We start from the raw sequence: 19,846 nt of genomic DNA on the forward strand, positions 1-19,846 counted from the left end.
CCAGAAGGAGCCACCTTCCATGAGCACTGAGGTCAGGAGAGAAACTGACTCCACAGTGAACCTGTGCACCTGGCCAGGGAGATCCCTGGATGGAATCAGAGCAGGTTTATGCTGAACACAAGCTTTCCATGCAAGCTAGAGATCCTGGTAACTTCAGTGTCACCACCAAAAAAAAAAAAAAAAAAAAAGAGGGAGAGAGAGAGAAAGCACACCCTTCCTGCCCTCTTCAGCTAGGTACATTTTTCCACCCATGCTCAATTCCGCCATGCAACACACTGCACAATCCAATAAAATGGCAGTGGTGCAGTCACACGGCCCCAAAGTAAGGATCCCCATGATCCCCACATGGGGCCAAGACCTATGTACATTGTTCACAAGGCTTTTGCTTTCTCTGTGCTATAGTGTGAAAGCACTCACAGAACTGAGTAGCCAAAATAATTAATCATTCATCTGAGAAATTGGCAAAGGACCTGAGTAGACATTACTCCATGAAAGGAATACGCATTACTACCAGGTTTATGACAAGTTGCCCATTATCAGTACTCATCAGGGAAACACCATTTCAAACCACAGAAGGATATCACCTCAGAACCATATGGTCAGCTGCTTTCACAAAGACAAGAGAGAATAAATGTGGGCAAGGGTGTACCAAAAAGGAAACACTTTTACATTATGTGTGAGAATATTGAGTGGTATGGCCATTATAGAAAACATTATTGAAATATTTTTGAAATGTTAAACTAGAACTGTCAAATGACCCATTCATCCTCCTTATGGGTATATGTGCAAAAGAAGAAGAAACAAAAAACCGTATCAGCATTTAGTAGAGATACCTGCAACCCCTAGTTGATGCCTTATTCACAGAGGCCAAGATGCAAACTGCCTAAATGTCCATCAACAGAAGGTTGGTTAAGCAATCTTGCTGTCCATATATATGGCTTGAAAAGTGTATTTTAATAAAAGGATACTACAGACTTTCCATGACACTTTGGAATCACTTGAAGCTTTTGAATCATTCTTAACATGTCTGTGTATAGATATTTATATACATATAATGTGTAACAATACATTATACATGATAGATGTATGATGATGCTTAAATATATATATTTATATGATGGAATGCTGTTCAACTCAAAGATAAAGGAACTCCTGTCATTTGTGAGAAACTGAATGAAATTGGAGGACATTATGGTGAGTGAAATAAATGAGATATAGAAATAATAACACTGCATGAAGTCTGCTATGTGTGGAGTCTGAAAGAAAAAATGGAAAATTGTTGAATATGTCAAAACAGAGAATATATGAGAAGTCTTCAAGGTGGTGGAGTCTGGTGGGAAGAATAGAGAAATGTTGACCCAAGAGTACAAAGTGGTAGTTATAGAGAAGAACTAAATCTAGGGTTCTGAAATTAAGCATGAGAATCTGAGTTATTAGTGGAGCATGCTATTCTCCATTAGAATGAGAAAGTCTGAGAAATTCTTCTAACAGTAGATTATGTGGGTTCTTACCATGTGCAGGCACATAAAGGTTAACTGTGAGATGATGAATATTTTATTTACTAGTCTAGAGGAATCATTACACTATGGATATGTACATTACAATATCATTTTTGAATATTTTAATAATTATTTTAAAAGATGTATTATTCTATTTGAAAAGTGGAGTTACAGACAGAGAGGAACACACACACACTGAGAGGGAGAGACCTTGCATCTTCTGTTTCACTCCCCAAGTGCCTACAACAGCCAGGGCTGAGCCAGGCCAAAGCCAGGAGCCCAAAATGCCATCTGGGTATCTCACAGGAGCTCAAGGGCCAAGGACATAAGCCATGTTCCACTGCTTTCCCTGGCACCTCAACAGGGAGCTGGATCAGCTGAAAGTGGAGCCGCTGGGACTCCACCAGCACTCATAGAGGAGACCAGTGTCTCAAGTGGTGGCTTAACCCACTATGCCACAGTGGAGACTCCTACATCTATTTAGACATCAGAATTTAAAATTTCAAAAAAAAAAAAAAACCAGTTTTGATCATCCACTCAAATGGAAACCTTAAAATGTGCAGCTTTTGGGACTGGCATTTCATTCAGCAATTAAGTGGCTTTTGCAATGCTCACATATAGGCCCTACATATAGGATGCCTGTGGGTGAAACTGAAACTGGAAAGAAGTGTCCACTAAAGAAGGATGCACATTCCCTGAAGGGAGGAGAGAGCTTCCTCTTTGCTTATGGCCTTGTCGAGCTAGGTGGGTCCAGAAGGCTTCTGTAGCTGAGGCAGCTCATGACAAGTGCCCTGGGTGAGCACTGAGGTCAGACATAAGAGTGTGATTTGTTAAAGACACAGTGAGAGCCACTGTGCACTGCCCTCTGTCCTCAAAGCTGTATCAAGGGACCTAATAGTAGAACTGTTCTCCAGAATCACTTCCTTTTAGTGCATTAAATGGAGGATATTCTTATGTCTCATAGGTTATAGTTCTGTCTAAGAGCTCACAGCAGATGTATCATCCGTGGGTTCTTCTTTGAAGAAAATTAAGTGTCTAAAAGCAAAGAAGGGGGAAGAAGGAAGGGAATAGCAGAAGGGGGCAAAAAGTGAAATCACCTTTGAGAAGCAGTAACCTTGGACAGCCCTTTGCTAGGCTGCTGAGTAACAGTTCTCTTCATTTCTTGTTCCATTCTGTCTTTTTTTCTTTCTCAGACTAAACAGGAGGGTTGGAGGAGGAAGGGGGGGAGAATAGGTGGGAGGGAAAGTAGGTGGGAAGAAGGACTATGTTCTTAACATTGCATTTATGCCATAGATACAATATTAAATAAGAAGTTAATTTAAAAAACTACTTCAAATATGTAACACCCATATTCCTCAAAATAAGTTTGCCATCATTATAAAATTAGTTGCAGTAATTATATATAAATATATTATTAAAAGCATTAGGTTCTTCCCATACATTTGCAGAACAAATTGGAGTTCTGCATACCAAGTGTCACCCTGGCCAAGCCTGACTGTTGCATGCTTTGGGGGAGTGAAATAGTAATGTAACACATAGTTTTGGTTGTGTTTCTCTGTGTGTATGTCTCTCTACATCTTCATCTTTACATCTCAAATAAGTATAATTAAACAAAGAACATTTTCATTTCCATATGTTCAAATATGTTCAAATTAATATGTTCAAATTTTCTGTTCAAAGTCATTGATAAGAAGATGAATATACAGGCCAACATAGGGAGAAACTTTTTGAAATTGCATACCTAATATAACAATTCTATCCAGAAAACTAAAAGAGCTCTCAAAATTCCTTTCTAAGATAATAAAATGACCCATTTATCAGGGAAGCTTAAAATTCACCATTTCAAACAGGTAGAAAAGCCTTGAGATCTCTTTAAACAGCAGGTGGGGTGACTTCCTAACAGCCCTGAGAAAGGAAGGCTTGTTGGGACACATTTTCTGCCTTGGTATTTTCATACACATACATGACTATACGAGTGATACATGCTTAGGTGATTTGGGGACACAGTGTGTGGTATCAGTGCAGGATCTATAACTATAAGACTGGCAGATGGGTAGGTTGTCCCCACCAGTGGGGGTCTTGTGCCTCAACCTAGCTTAGGCCCCTGGAAGGCAGAGTTCCAAAGATTCCGTGACACGCTCCACCTTCTAATTCTGCGATGGCAACGGCAGACCATTAGCTGCCACACAACAGCCAGTCCTAGCAGAGACTGAGCTACAGGCAGTGCCTTCAATCTAGGCTTTGGCAGTTTTATCCTTGTTTGTCCAGAGAAGAACTTCCCAGTGTTGTCGGGCTGTGGATCAGGTGTTTCACATCAGTAAGTGATGCTGGACAGTTATTGTCACCCCTCAAGCCTACCTGAAACTCTTGGATGTCATTTGTTTGACCCTCACCTGTGTTTGGGTTTCCTCTCCCCAGTCCCTGTTGTCCTGCTGTGACACACCATCAGCATGGCAGGATCCCACAGCCCTGCCTCAGATCCCGAGGCAGAACTGAACGACCTCGAATGCCAGCAATTGCGATCCCAGCTGGCAAAGAGCCAACAGGACTGCTGGGAGCTCCAGGAGAAGTTTCTCATAGCTGAGGCTACAAACTTTGCCCTGGCCAGGGAGCTGAAAAAATACAGTAAGTTCTCTCGGGTCATTTCACCACAGTGATGATTGTCCTGTATCTTCTCCTGAGGACTAAATGTTTTACCTCACTACGTGATTGTTGTCTTCTTTTTGCTGAACTTAATTTCCTCCTGACCACACTCCCAAGCTGACACACAGGGTTTCACAAGTTTTCCAAGGTAGCAGTGAGTTGTAGGGTGACAGGAGTGCTGAATCTGTCATGGATTCCTGATGAGGCATAGAGCTGCCTGTTGTCCTCAGGGTCAGGCTCCACCATATTGAGTGCATGTTTATGATCATCCTGTCTGTGTCAGCTCCTGCAGCCTTATACCATCACTGTGGGCCTCATTTCTGGGGCTAACACATTTCACTCAATTCAAGCTTCCGTTGAGTTCCCATTGGCAGAGCACTGTCCTAGGTCCAGAAGTGGACATGTGTTCAGAGTGAGCAGGATGGGCTTCCAGAGAGACAGAGAGTCTCCTGTGCACTGGAACTCTGGTATCCATGGGAACACCCTCACAACACAGCCTCCCCGCTGGGAGAAAAGTCCTGCTCCTGGAGCACAAGTTCTTCTCCCAGAAGAGGAAGACGGTGCCTGAGACCTGGGAGTGGGAGTACAGGGTGTAGGGGGGGAATCAGGGCCACTCGCCTGGGTGCCCCCATTGCCCACCTTCTCTGTAACTTCAATTTCTCTCCCACTCATAGGAGTTATCATAATGCCTGCCTCTGTAGATTGTCACAACCAAAGGCGCTCCTTCTTTCCTATACAGCTCCAAGGATGGTTCCTTGCTCAAGATCAACAGAATCCATGAGGCCCTTATTGTACTGTTTCTAATTTAGCAGGAACTATACTTTTTATTGGGCCATATTGCCTCAGGGCCTTACTTTGTTATACATTGTACTCTACACAGTTCCATGAAACATGGTCCCTTAAGTCTGAAATAACAAACACTTGGAATCTTTCCCAATGCAAGGAAACAGTCCTACACCCTTATCAAGCTCCCAAACATACAGAAGGTGACGACTTCATGCCCCAGGTTCCTGTTTGACCTGAGAGGCTGCAAGACTTGCTGAGTCCAGTGGCTCATGATTCAGTCTGAGCTCAGGGGCTGGGAACTCTGATTCTGTAAACACCAGTGGAATCACATTGTCAAGTCACCTTCTGTATCTTTGAAGTCCTTTTTTCCCATTTTATTGGGAAATAGCAGGGTCAGTGCTGTGGTTCAGCAGGTAAAGCCGCTGCCTGCAGTGCTGGCATCCCATATGGGTACTAGTTCAATTCTGGCTGGTCCACTACCAATCCAGCTCTCTGCTATGGCCTAAAAACCAGTAGAAGATAACCAATGTGGCTAGGCCCTGCATCCACATGGGAGACCTAGAAACAGCTCTTGGCTCCTGGCTTCACATTGGCACAGCTCCAACCTTGCAGCCATTTGGGGAGTGAACCAGCTGATGGAGTCTCTCTCTCTCTCTCTCTCTCTCTCTCTCTCTCTCTCTGCCTATGTCTCTCTGTAACTCTGCCTTTCAAATAAATAAATAAATAAATCTTTTAAAAATAGGAAATTTCAGATGCTATGTAGTGAGGTGATGAAATACAGATGTGAAACTCCCAATCTGGAGCCTGGCCCTGGAGTTCTTTTGGTCTTCAGCAGGCACTGACTACAAAAGCACCTCTCTGAGTTCTGCGTGTGTGTCTTTCCGCAGATTGTGAGAAGTTTAAAAACATCATTGAGTCCATACTGACCAAGAAGCTCCACTTGGAGGAGCCGCTGGCAGAGAAGCCCACGGTCCCAGAGCTGCTCAGGTAAGGGTCTCTGTGGGGGGCAGGCAGGTGGGAGGTGTGTGGGTGTCTCTGGTGGGGCAGCTCAGAAGGGAGAACTGAGGCATCTCAGGCATGGAAAGCCAAAGCACTGTGGCAAACAATGTTCTCCATGTAGGATCACTGTGGGACACCAGACAAAGAAGTGGCCATCAAAGGAGGATGCACTTTTCTCTAAGGGAGGAGAGAACTTCCACTTTGCTGACAGCCTTGTCTAAATACAGACAGAGTTTTCAAAATGCTTCCATAGCCTAGTCAGCTCATGTCATGAGCCTGTGTGGTCCCTGACAACATACAGAGGAGTGCTAATTGTTCAATTAACAGCAGGAGTCACTGTGCACTGACTCCCCATGCAGGACCTCTGTTCTCAATGAGTTGTATTAAGAGAGAGTTACAGTGAACCATTTCTCAAACAGTTTTTATTCTTGTGTGGGTGTGTGTGGGAATTGTTGAAATCGTTACTTAATATAGAGTTGGTCTTCTGTCTACAAAGTTCATTGAAAATGCATCTTAATGGAGAATGAGTTTGAGAAGTAGAGAGGGAAGAGGAGCTGGGCTGTGAGTGTGGGTGGTACCCTGGGTATGGGGAGAAGAATAACTATATTCCTAAAGTTGTCTTATGAAAAGTATATTCCTTAAAATAAAAGAATGAATAAATTTTTAAAAGAAATGTTAAAAATTAATTTTACAATGAAAGTAAAAGTGAATAGGTACTTTGAAAAAATTCTCCCTTCAGGAGAAATTAAAATGAAAATACATTTTTCCCTCTTCAATTACTGTTTATTTCCCAAATGAAATGGTATGAATAGATAATAATAATAAAAAAAGACATCATGGAGTCCATGTTGACCAAAAAGCTACACGGGGAGGCCCCTGCCACAGCAGTCCAGGTCTGCTGAGCTGCTCAGGTAAGGCTCTCTGTGTAGGGCAGGCAGGTGGGGATGTGTTTCACTAGTGGCAGCCCAAATCAAAAACTGAGCCAGCCTGTGCCAAACAAGGGCAGAGAGTTACAGCAAACCCCGTGTCTCAGATGTTATGAAACAAGGAGGGAGCAGAGGAATCTGAATTCAGAGCTGCAAGTGCGGAGAGTCTGTAAGTAAGGTGTCCAGGTGGATGGGCTCCCATGGGTCCCTCCTGTTTACTCTCTCTTCTGCAACAGGAAATCCCCGTGGCTGTGTTTCTGGGAATCCAGTCACCAGTTAGCTTTGGTCCTCTGTAGGTGGTGCTATGCCTGTTCTCTCTTCCTCCCATGTTCTCATGGTTCCCTTAGTGTGGAGGTGTTTTTCTGTGGGCACTCAACTCAAGAAGGAGCTGCATTGGGTCTTCTCGGGGGAGGAGCAGGGGATGCTGGGCTCCTCTGTTTGGTCACCTTGCAATCAATCCTCATTTACCCTTAGTCACCATCACCTCCTGATATAGAAGACTGATGCTCAGCTTGGCCCTGCCAGACCTTCATTCTTGTTTCTTGCCATGTAACCCCTGCATGCACCAGGATTCCCAGTCACTGCACTGTACACTGTGTGTCTTCCTACATGGAAATGCCTGTGGCTGGAAGGAGGAACTGAATTAGCACCTTTATGAAGGAGAGGAAGGAAGAATCCTTGCACTGTTGATAGATAACAACCCTAATAGAATCTCAGGAATTGTGACAAGATCTTTCTCTAAAAGTGGGAGCAAGACCTTGTGTTGCCCTTTGCTTTTCTTGGCACAGGTATTTCTCCAAACCTGAGTGGTGATGCTGGTGGAGGGCTCTATAAGGCATTGTTATGAAAATCTGTTGAAACACAGAGAGCCTAACACTCATCCCTTCCCATCTAGAACTTTCTCCACGCTTGCACCTTAGGCATTGCCGTGGCATCCTTGAAGATCAGGACCAAGAACTCTCCCAGTTACGTCCAAAGGTCCAAAGGGGGAGAAATCTAGCCCACATCCTGCAGCAGTACCTGAAGGACGTGCTCACCGTGCATGACCCTGAGACCTGTACGGGGCAGGGCTTCCGACGACTGCTCACTGAGGCTGTCCGGCTGTCAGCGAGCCTTGAGGACCTGCTTGGAGCAGGTAAGCTGGGCACAGGCTGTCATGTGAGAAGCCTCAGGGGTTCCGATGCATTCATCCCTCTGCCATGGGCATTTGCCTCAGCTCTTCCTGGTACTGAACATGTGTGCCATGACAAGGTCAGCTCTGCTTGGGAAAAACAGATAGGGGCAGAGAAGTCTTTCAAGTTTGCAGTATCCCAAAGGTCTCCTCTCTTCCTGATTGTGGTTGGCCTTTGGGGCAAGAGGCAGGGTCCATCCTCATATCAACACCAGAAAGACCTTGTGAAATGCAGCCGCTGTTAGGCTGAACAAAGTCACTGAGCTAAGTTGAATGGAAGCCTCCAGCTCTGTGATCAGTGTGGTTTTCAAATGGTAGACAGCTGATTGCTTTCTCCATCCAGGATTTCTCTCTCCTCATTCACTAAATGGACCAAAAAATCTGGGGCAGAGCAGATGTAACCATCAAAGGTGGAAGCTGTTGCTTGTATGTTTCCCAATAGGACAAAGGCCCTCCTCTCCCTGGGAGTGCCAGACCAGGCACTAGAGTTAGTAGAACTTAAGTGAGGAAAGCTGTTGAGAAGGGAACTCGTAACACAGAGAGAATTTCCTCTAATGATACTGCAGAGAAAACGTGGAGGGCCTGTGAGGGAGGGATGGAAGTCGGGTTCTTTGCTTCTTCATGACAGATGGAGGTTCTCTGTGAGACCCATGGGAACATAGAACCCATGCCTTGGACTCCCACTAGTGGCAGGATGAGGGATAACAGGCAGAAGTCCCAGGGAAGCTTGAGAAGCTTCTAGTGTTATGGGAGCAAAGGATGTTGGCCTACTTTCAGGCAAAACCTGCCATGGTTCTGATCTCCAAGTGCAGAAACACAAAGCCTGATAGACCACAAGAGAATGGCAAGGTGCTTCTTTAAACACAGAATATTTGAAGTTTTTGTCCACTATTGGCCCATATGTAGATATTCATATGCACACAGAGGCCCCCTTGATTGTAGTGGGGTAGGGGGTTATAATATCTGATTGGACATTTCTGAATTTGTTTACAGAAAATATTGAAGAGGAGGAAACACCAGCACAAGGACCTGTTGCTGACAGGTAATAGTGAATGATTAGGAGCTGGCAACAAATGGGTGAAGGATGCACAGGGTCTCCTAAAGAACAGAAAAGGGGCCAACACAGTCATGGAGTTGAGACGCACGCAGAAACACAACTACAGATTGTGTTGAGTCCTTCCTGGCCAACTAGGAAATCCCCCTGTTAAAGTAGGTGTCTGTTGTCCTGGTCCAAGTTGCTAATAGGATCCATCATGAACTCACAGCCTTAGGTGTTGCCTGCACACAAAGTTCCGGAACCCCTGTTCTCTGCTTTCTGGAAAAGCGAGGAAGATGGGCATCTGCTTTCTACAGAGTTAGCTGAAGTTCTCATCAGAGAAAACTAGCGACGAGGCAATGTGCAAAGGGAGCAGTTAGGAAGAATCCAGCCAGGTTAAACTGCAGAAAAGCACCTCTACAAAACCATGTTTGCTGTCCTGTGACTTGGTTAAGAGAAGGCCCAGAAGGTAGCACATCTCTAGAATCTGCCAAGCCCCTAGAACCTTGATCACATGGCTGCAGGACACTGCAACAACCCAACCTGAGCACAGGGTGTCAGCCCGCATGACTGTCAATGTGTGCTTGTGCTGTGACTGTGCCATGCAGCGACAGTGGAGGCTGCTTCCTCATTAGCTGCTGTGTATTGAGTGTGATGAGCAGAGGCTGATCTCTTCCCAGGCCCTCTCCCCCTAGGCAGCCACACAGTGTCCAGAGTGGAGGGAACCACCTCTATGCTGTCTATGACCGATCCCTTAAGCACCCCATCCAAACCAGCCAACTCCCTGGTGTCTCTTCCTTCTTGGTTTCATTATCCCACCTGGCTTCTCAGGGAGCTCTTGGAAGTGGATGAAATGGAAACCCCACAAAGTTCACAGCAGGAAACATCTATCACTGGTGCTGCTGACCACCTGCCGAGTGGCTCCTGCCTGCCTGAGGGCACTGTGCAACTGTCTCGTGATGCTGAGGACACCCACGGTGTGCTAGGTGTAGATGGGGAACACGCTTGTTCACACAAGAAAGAAGAACCTGTCACCGTTCTCCCAGGTAGCCTCTCCATTCTTTGTACACAATGACTCTCAGGTGGAGGGTTGCTTTTGAGCACAGGCCCTGCAGACACAAGTTGGTTTCAGTCAGGGTCCAGGTTGTGGCACTGAACATAGACATCAGGAGAGTCAAGGATCTTCCCTCCCCTCAGAGGCTGTTTGTCTCACTGCACCCTAGCCTATGGGAACATACAGAGGCCCTGTGTAGGAAGTGCCTTTCAGACACTCTAACTTAGAAATAATGCCTGCTGTCACCTGCAGTGATATCATTCTGTTCTACTACTGCATCCCTGGAGTTCTAGCCCCATGCAGGCTTTTGGTAACACTTCCCATGTGTGGGCCAAGTTGTGATCCTAGTTTCCCTACTTCCATCCCTAGTCTCTGTCTCCTTTAAGACAGCTTATCTTAGCTATGCAATCATCTGAAAAACAAGACATAAAGTCTTTTATACTGTACTTCTAGTACAGTTCAAAAAACATAGCTGAATCCAGGAATGTCCCTACAAAATCAGTGTTCAAAGTTTCTCTATAACTGCATAGATTTATTTATGCGAGGTGTTATGGAGTTCATTCAGCCTTCTATAGAAACTCCTCTACCCTTATTCACCATGATCAGTCTGATAGGATGTCAGTACTATAGCAACACTGCTAGATTTTAGATACATAAATCCTAAAGGGCCTGGGGAGAGAGCTCTTGAATTGCTTGTATTGTTCCCATAGACAAGAGGGAGATTATTCATGAGCAACTCTTAGAATAGCCAAGATTCTGTGTGGCATCAAACAGGTTTCAATTCCAGGGCATGCAGACTCCATGCATAGCTCTCTCCCAGTGTTCTACCTCCTCTCCACAGTCAGCAACCTGGGTCCTTTAATGAGAGCAGCCTGACAACTGCAGTTTGCCTCCTAGGAAGTTCTTGGGCTGTGAGCTTAGAATCCCTGAGGACCATTGCAGGCTGTTTCTAAGGGTTCTGGACAGAGGTTATTGAGATGGTGATCCAACTGTGAACAGGGAGATTTGACCCCTTGCCCAGGATGGCTCACCAAGCCCATCTCCTGATGTCGACTTAGTCCTCCTGGAGGATTTCTGTCACAGTCTCCTGTTCTCACACGAGAACAATCTGTCCTCTTGGTAGTAGTGGCCATTGGATACCAATATCTGACCCAAAACCTGCTTAACATGGTCAATCTCTCTGAATTTGTTTGCAGAAAATCAATATCATGAAGTGGAGGTACAAGAGCAAGTTGTCACATGCACTTCCAGGTAACTCGGAGGCAGAGCAGACAGTGTAGCATGGACTACTAGGGAATCGAAATGCTGGAGAAACTGGTGACTAGAGCTAGTTGGAACATTCAGCCAATGATGAAATGGCTCTGTTCCTAACGTTCCCTTTTGCATTGTTTCCCTCTATATTCCCCCTTTGAACATCCCTCACATATTTTAACCTGTAGTCTGATGACAAAGTCACTTCTGTACCTGTGATGCGTGTCTTCAGTGTCTCTGTCCTCCCGTCTCAGCAGGGAGCTCCCAGAGGAGCAAGAGCAGGAAGACCCAGATGATTCGCTGGACGAGTGCTACCTCACTCCCTCGATTTCTCCAGTCGTTTCTGAGCTTGACCATTCCACGTGGAGCAGCTGGTGCTCCCTGGAGCATCAGGACATGCTCTCTGCTCCAGATGCAAACGGTGAGTCCCCCACTGTGAGGTGATACAACCCCCTCTGCTTGCCAAGGAGCCCGCACTATCCTTGCACTCATCACTCCCACCTGACTGAGAGGGCTCCTGGACATGGGATGGTCTGAGACGTTTTCAGCATCTGTGCTTTTTCAACCAGTCTGTTGCACAGGTGTGGTTGGCCCATCCAGCCTTGCTGTCCTCCCATTCCTTGTGTGGCTTTGTCACTCAGATTCCAGTGCTCAGTCATTGCCAGAAGAATGTCACAGATGCACACCCACCTAAGCAGCACATCTCATGCTTGTCTCTGCCGTCTGTTCTTAATGAAGCAGACCCCTCTGCCCCCTGCAGTGTTGATCACAGGAGTCATTCCCCGTCCCTGTCATGTGACATTGTTTCCTGTCAGAGCCAGCAGCATGCTCGTCTTCATTGCAGTCAAGATACTCCCCCTGTTTCATTGAACCCAACCACGTTGTCTGTCCCTTCAACGTTGGCATCATTTCACCTACCACACGTACAGAATGTTCTGCCATTCCTTTAGTGTGTCCCCAGGCTGCAGGTCTGAGACCTATGCTTAGAGATTCCATGAGTAGCCAAGTTTTCTCTTGTGCTGCACACATTCACTCTGATACCCAGAACTGAAAATTCACCTGTTCCACCTTTTATCTTATCCTCAATGTACAAAATATGGTAAACCACAAACTACCAAGATAGCTTGTTTGAGAAGCATGGGCACTGCACTTCTTCTCATGGAAAGGAATCACACTAGGAACCAAGCGTCTCCAGAGAATATTATTTTGGATTTGATTTTATCTTATGAAAGCCAGAATTAGAGAGAGAAACAGGGAGAGAGAGAGAGAGAGAGAGAGAGAGGCAACTCTTGCATAATCTGGTCTGCTCCCCACATGGCCACAATGGCATCGACTGGACCAGGCCCAGGGAGGAACTAGGAGTTTCCTCCAGGTCTCCTATGTGGCTGCAGGGCCCAAGTACTGAACCATCTTCTACTGCATTCCCAGGTACATTGGAGGGATCTGGATCAGAAGTAGAACAGCCAGGACTTGAACTGGCATTCACATGGGATCCTGGGGTTAAAGGCAGCAGCTTTACCTGCTATGCCTCAGCACCCACACTTGGGAAAATTTGTTTCATTTGTGTAGGGAATCAGGTCAGCGATTATTGGTGTGATGGCTGGAGGAATAGGGAGGTTTACCTCATGTGTCAAGAAAAATGAACAAGCTAGTTCCCTCAGAAATGACCTCCACCCTCTAGACAATTCCTATCTGAGGAGTCGGCAGTGACACTGAGGATACTGGTGTGCTGTGCTAGTGCTGGACAGCGCATTGTACAGGCTTTGAGGGGATCATCCTAGATGACTGTGCCTATTTGAATTCATTTGCAGAAAAGGAACATGACAATGATGAAGTGCAAGAGGAAACACAAGCCCTGTCACACAACAGGTGAGTCTTAGGAACCCTGGGCAGTGAGCTTAGTGCTGACACGGGCAGACTCCAGGTCCAGAGAAGAAGAGCAGTGCCACTGTGCATCTCCCATCCATTGAGGCAACCCAGCGGTACCCCGTCAGCACTGCTGTCTGCCATCATTAGGGTACTAGTCTGGGTTTCCACTTCTCCCTACCTTTTCCATGTAGTGACCTGCAGCAGGCTGACTCCATGAAGGAGCCTCTCCAGGGATTCCTTGCCATCATTGCCTCTCTTGTGTGCAGTGAAGGGCAGGGTGCTGCTCACAGGTCTCCTCTTCTCATGAGCTTCTCTGCCCCCCATTAATCACATGAAACCACCCAACAGAAACTAGTGCCTCAGCACTGAGAATAAGACTGATGGCCAAAGCCGTGATAGTCTCCAGTATCCCAAAGGGGGAATTCATTGACTCTGCATGTAATTTACATAAATCTGTTGAAGCCAGTTTTTGTTTTCCAAATACTCATGGGTACTAGTGGACCAACTGAGAGTCATTTCTCCAGGCTGAGTCCTTAATAACCTCATCACAGAGGAAATGCTCTGTTTCTCTCTGCTTCTGTCTCCATATCCTTTCAATATCTCTGCTACTCACCTATCACCTCAAACCTAATACTCTTTCTCCAAGAAGATGAGAGTTCTGTTTGCCTGTTTACTTTTCATTGACTTCAAGTAGTACAAATAAGCATAAAGAAGTCTACAAGCACATAGATCTAATAACATTTAATATTTGGCTGTAGTTGATTCATGTGTAAATATTATATATCTACACACACATACTATTCTCAGTGAAGGCGGTGGGGTTTCTGTTTTAACTTGCTTTCTGTTTGCCACATGCTTCCTATGAGCACTTCATGTTTCCTCACATGAAAGCTGCCCTGTGTTAACGTTCAGTTCGTCTACTCCAGGTGGTCAGCAAGGACCCTCCTCAAATGGAAGACATTGCATCCTGTCTGCTCCATTAGTAGCCAGTCTTCCTCAGATAGGGACAAAGTTGTGGGTGGCCCATTGCTCAGCCCAGCCACTTCTGGAAGCTGCCTCTTTGGAACTGCTTGGAAAGGGGCTTTCTGTTCCCTTTCTGTTTCTCACCCACCTTTCCCTCCCTCCAGTCTCATCAGGGAGATTCCAGAGATTGAAGATCAAGATGTCTCACAAGACTCTCATGGTACGTGTTTGACTCCTGCACTTCTTCCGGAAGCTTCTGACTGGTCCCATTCTAGGAGCACCTGGTCCTCACTGGAGAAACAGCCTGTCTGCTCTGCTCTTGTTGGAGATAGTGAGTGCTCCATTGTGAACAGGAACACTCCACTGTTCTCCCAGGTGTCCTCTGTAGTCTTGGGTTGCTGCACCTGTGTTGGGTGAGACAGACCACTGTGCACTCAGGCCCTGGGGACTTATCTCAGACTGGATGTGGCTCTTGGGTGGAGTTTGTTCATAGTCATCCAATGGGGGAATCCCTTGGCTGTCACCAGGCCCACTTTCAAGGTGCAGCTTTTGACTCAAGACAGGGAAGGAGGGGATGGGAAGGCAGGATGGCAAACACCGAGCCACCACCATCTCTCTTGGAGAGGCTTCTTGAACAAGTCACTGTGGTGTTCTTAATTTTAACAACAGTTTCAATTTTGAACAGCATCCTCCAAACTTCTCAGGCTTAAAGCTTTGGCAGGCTGTACAATGTTTCCTTAGTTATCTGATACTAGGTATCCTTGGTCGGCAGACTCTGTTTTCTCTGAAGCAGCTTGGTGCTAACCACAGCAGTCCAGTCCCGCACCTGTGTCCATGGTGTGGTTTTCATCTTCTGCTTAACAGCACTGATTTGTGCTCATATGAGGTCTGTACTTTTAATCCAGTGTCTAAACTCGGCATTTTTTTCTCATGCAAAGCCTCCATAATCTTGCACCAAGACAGGAATCTATTCAGTATCTGAGTGAGGCTGAGGGGTCCCTCACGTCATCACAGGCAGAGTGCCTCTTGCTGAGTAGGAGCCCTAGAGTATGGCTTCATGGGGAGGGGCAGAGAAAAAGTCCAATTTCCTTGGATCTGAGCTTCAGTGAGGTTTTACACTTTCTCTCAGGAGGGTTTGAGGCACCTTCACTCATCAAATCATTCAGTAGGAAAATCACGAAATCCTGATGCCCTTCCCTGTTTCTCAATGTTCTGCAGTAGAATTGACAATGACAGTTGTCCCCCCAGTGCTATAGATCAGCAGGCACCTTTTCTTGGTGAGACCATGCGCTTTTCCTCTGTACAGAGGTACAGAGATGTGCAGAGTCATCCCAGGTCACAGCGATTCACACCCAGCTATAAAGGCCAATCTCATGGGCATCTGTGCTGTGCTAGACCCTGTGCTGTCCTGATCCAAGCAACCCTCACTGGACCTCTCCTGGTGGAGATTCTGTCCCCACCTTGGGGAGAGGATCCTGAGGCTCAACAAGGTCACTCTCCCAGGTCACCCCACCTTGTGTGCATTGCAATCAGAGACCACTCCTTTGCCTGGCCCTTGTCTGTAGGCTCAGTCCACTTGTTTTCAGCACACATGCCAGCGATGTGGCTGCTATGGGTATTCATACTTAAAACTTTTCTTCTGTAACAAATTGTGTTGAGAGAATTTCAAATATCAGTAGAAAAGTTCCGGTCTGCAAACAAGAACTTCTAAAGGCCCTGCACAACATCTCCCACTAGGAAGGGATTGGTGTGCTTCGTCCCTGAGCAGGGTCCGCACCTCATTGAGGTTCTCAGATAGAACTCCAGCTCAGCATTGCCCAATGGCCTGAAAGTTCCTGGTCTCTCCCCTCGGAATTTTTGCACTCAGGGTCCCAGTGAGGCATGCCCATCTGCATTTCTGTTGAAAGTGGTTGCTGTTTCACAGAACAGAGTGCCCTGGATGAACGTTTCTAGGCTCCAGTTGTGCCTGGGATGTCTGACTGCAAGCATACAGGAGCTGCTTATGCTCAGAAAGCCAGAGCAGATTGGTGGGCAGTTTATGTACAGAATGATCCCTTTTGAGAGCAGGTAAACCTTCATCTCTGCCCCTGCTGACTGCTCTGTCCTTGTACTCCTATCCCCACTGAGGATGAGTGAAGTCATTGCTACGTGCCAGACCTACAGACTTGTGGTTGTAGACTCAAAATCCTGAATTGAGCTGTAAGCAGGAGTTAGAATTCATGATTGTTCATTTGTTATGGAACAGAGCTGTGACCATTTCACAGCAAGCTCAGCAGCATGTGCCCCGGTGGTGTTTGCTCCCTCCTGGTGGGAACCTTGGAGGATGACTGTCGCCACTTGCTTACTTTTTCTTCAATCCCAAACCTCAGCTCCGCCCTTTGACATCCATGCTTGTCCAGGCCACAGCATCCATATAGGCATCTCTGTCATTCATATTCTCAATGGCGTTTCCATTTGAAGATGGATAGACTAGGAAAGAGTTCATCCAGAAATACATGCTCTTGAATTGTTTGTATTGTTCCCATAGACAAGAGGGAGATTATTCATGAACAACTCTTAGAATAGCCAAGATTCTGTGTGGCATCAAACAGGTTTCAATTCCAGGGCATGCAGACTCCATGCATAGCTCTCTCCCAGTGTTCTACCTCCTCTCCACAGTTAGCAACCTGGGTCCTTTAATGAGAGCAGCCTGATGACTGCAGTTTGCCTCCTAGAAAGTTCTTGGGCTATGAGCTTAGAATCCCTGAGGACCATTGCAGGCTGTTTCTAAGGGTTCTGGGCAGAGGTTATTGAGATGCTGATCCAACTGTGAACAGGGAGATTTGACCCCTTGCCCAGGATGGCTCACCAAGCCCATCTCCTGATGTCGACTTAGTCCTCCTGGAGGATTTCTGTCACAGTCTCCTGTTCTCACACGAGAGCAATCTGTCCCCTTGTAGTAGTGGCCATCGGATACTCATATCAGACCCAAAACCTGCTTAACCTGGTCATTCTATCTGAATTTGTTTGCAGAAAATCAATATCATGGAGTGGAGGTACAAGAGCAAGTTGTGAGATACACATCCAGGTAACTCGGAGGCAGAGCAGACAGTGTAGCATGGACTACTAGGGAATTAGAAGCCAGTCCACCCCAGATAGGGACAAGGTTGTGGGTGGCCCATTGCTCAGCCCAGCCACTTCTGGAAGCTGCCTCTTTGGAACTGCTTGGAAAGGGGCTTTCTGTTCCCTTTCTGTTTCTCACCCACCTTTCCCTCCCTCCAGTCTCATCAGGGAGATTCCAGAGATTGAAGATCAAGATGTCTCACAAGACTCTCATGGTACGTGTTTGACTCCTGCACTTCTTCCGGAAGCTTCTGACTGGTCCCATTCTAGGAGCACCTGGTCCTCACTGGAGAAACAGCCTGTCTGCTCTGCTCTTGTAGACAGTGAGTGCTCCATTGTGAATGGGAACACTCCACTGTTCTCCCAGGTGTCCTCTGTAGTCTTGGGTTGCTGCACCTGTGTTGGGTGAGACAGACCACTGTGCACTCAGGCCCTGGGGACTTATCTCAGACTGGATGTGGCTCTTGGGTGGAGTTTGTTCATAGTCATCCAATGGGGGAATCCCTTGGCTGTCACCAGGCCCACTTTCAAGGTGCAGCTTTTGACTCAAGACAGGGAAGGAGGGGATGGGAAGGCAGGATGGCAAACACCGAGCCACCACCATCTCTCTTGGAGAGGCTTCTTGAACAAGTCACTGTGGTGTTCTTAATTTTAACAACAGTTTCAATTTTGAACAGCATCCTCCAAACTTCTCAGGCTTAAAGCTTTGGCAGGCTGTACAATGTTTCCTTAGTTATCTGATACTAGGTATCCTTGGTCGGCAGACTCTGTTTTCTCTGAAGCAGCTTGGTGCTAACCACAGCAGTCCAGTCCCGCACCTGTGTCCATGGTGTGGTTTTCATCTTCTGCTTAACAGCACTGATTTGTGCTCATATGAGGTCTGTACTTTTAATCCAGTGTCTAAACTCGGCATTTTTTTCTCATGCAAAGCCTCCATAATCTTGCACCAAGACAGGAATCTATTCAGTATCTGAGTGAGGCTGAGGGGTCCCTCACGTCATCACAGGCAGAGTGCCTCTTGCTGAGTAGGAGCCCTAGAGTATGGCTTCATGGGGAGGGGCAGAGAAAAAGTCCAATTTCCTTGGATCTGAGCTTCAGTGAGGTTTTACACTTTCTCTCAGGAGGGTTTGAGGCACCTTCACTCATCAAATCATTCAGTAGGAAAATCACGAAATCCTGATGCCCTTCCCTGTTTCTCAATGTTCTGCAGTAGAATTGACAATGACAGTTGTCCCCCCAGTGCTATAGATCAGCAGGCACCTTTTCTTGGTGAGACCATGCACTTTTCCTCTGTACAGAGGTACAGAGATGTGCAGAGTCATCCCAGGTCACAGTGATTCACACCCAGCTATGAAGGCCACTCTCATGGGCATCTGTGCTGTGCTAGACCCTGTGCTGTCATGATCCATGCAACCCTCACTGGACCTCTCCTAGTGGAGATTCTGTCCCTACCTTGGGGACAGAAAAGTTCCGGTCTGCAAACAAGAACTTCTAAAGGCCCTGCACAACATCTCCCACTAGGAAGACATCGTTGGGCTTCATCCCTGAGCAGGGTCAGCACCTCATTGATGTTCTCTGATAGAACTCCAGCTCAGGAGTGCCCCATGGCCTGAAAATTCCTGGTCTCTCCCCTCGGGCTTTTTGCACTCAGGGTCCCAGTGAGGCCTTGAACTTGTCTTTGCCACAGACCAGTGGTTGTCTGGCTTTGTCTCAGAAACACCCAGTGCCAGGGATGGGCAGCCATGAGGAAGCAGGCAAGTGCACAGACACTGTCTCAGGAGGGAGATGTGTGTGCTAGGCCAAAGCAATGCCTTACAGCCCACCTGGGATTTCTTCCTGACTTTTGTGTTTCACCTTAGCTTGTCTCTCCCTTCTTCAGGTGCCTGTAACTAGGTTCCCACTTCAACTGACCAGAAAAGTGATGGCCACATCATGTATATTATTATCTATATGACAGGCACTGAAGGCATATATCCTATGAGTCGATGTGCTTGGTGTATGTTCAGCAAAGCATGTGCATGTATGAAATGCATGTGTTCTTGTGCTAGTGTTGTTCATTCCAGCTGTGAGTGGTCCCCTGTCCTTGTCTCATTACAATGCCCTCCAGGTTGGATGAATCTGCTCCATCCCCCCAAACCTTCAACAGATATCCAGTATGGCTTCTGTGCCTTAAAAGTTTAAGAGCTGTGTGTTTTATTAGTCCCACTTTGTTGAATATTGTGATCCTCTGAGCCATGTTTATTACTTTTGCCTAGTGATAAATTATCAGTGAATATGTATAATATCAACCCAAATGCGCAGCACGCCAGCTGTGGTGGCCATTGAAGGGTGAACCAATGGCAAAGGAAGACCTTTCTCTCTGTCTCTCTCTCTCTCTCACTGTCCACTCTGCCTGTCAAAAAAAAAATCAACCCGAATGAAAACATTTTAGTGTCTGAGCAGGACATGACTGTCCAGGGCCCCTTTCCTTACTTGTTGTCCCTCTGCTGCAGGCCTGACTGCCAGAGAGAGAGCATGAATACCAATCCTGATGGCTGTGGTTCTATT

The 19,846-nt window shown here is 46.6% G+C and overlaps 1 protein-coding gene across 1 annotated transcript; it reads left to right on the forward strand.

Moving 5' to 3' along the window:
* Window positions 1-3,922: 3,922 nt before the first annotated feature.
* LOC127486470 (putative NBPF family member NBPF5) lies at window positions 3,923-19,480 on the forward strand. The gene is made up of 12 exons (XM_089336767.1): window positions 3,923-4,124; window positions 5,816-5,915; window positions 7,774-7,988; window positions 9,018-9,066; window positions 9,892-10,106; window positions 11,311-11,365; window positions 11,620-11,786; window positions 13,177-13,234; window positions 14,362-14,417; window positions 17,210-17,264; window positions 17,459-17,514; window positions 19,407-19,480. Exons 1-12 carry the CDS (start codon window positions 3,950-3,952, stop codon window positions 19,478-19,480), a joined length of 1,275 nt encoding a protein of 424 aa, XP_089192893.1. The 5' UTR covers window positions 3,923-3,949.
* The last annotated feature ends 366 nt before the right edge of the window (window positions 19,481-19,846 follow it).

Source organism: Oryctolagus cuniculus, chromosome 7 (assembly GCF_051225735.1).
Source record: "Oryctolagus cuniculus isolate XC-2025 breed Fujian yellow rabbit chromosome 7, ASM5122573v1, whole genome shotgun sequence".
Classification (NCBI taxonomy): domain Eukaryota; kingdom Metazoa; phylum Chordata; class Mammalia; order Lagomorpha; family Leporidae; genus Oryctolagus; species Oryctolagus cuniculus.

Excerpts from the sequence above, each read along its gene's own strand:
- LOC127486470 (XM_089336767.1), top strand. The coding sequence starts at position 3,950 with ATGGCAGGATCCCACAGCCCTGCCTCAGATCCCGAGGCAGAACTGAAC. Across the intron at positions 4,125-5,815 it reads CAGGGAGCTGAAAAAATACA|ATTGTGAGAAGTTTAAAAAC; the intron begins GTAAGTTCTCTC and ends GTCTTTCCGCAG. Across the intron at positions 11,366-11,619 it reads GTTGTCACATGCACTTCCAG|CAGGGAGCTCCCAGAGGAGC; the intron begins GTAACTCGGAGG and ends CTCCCGTCTCAG.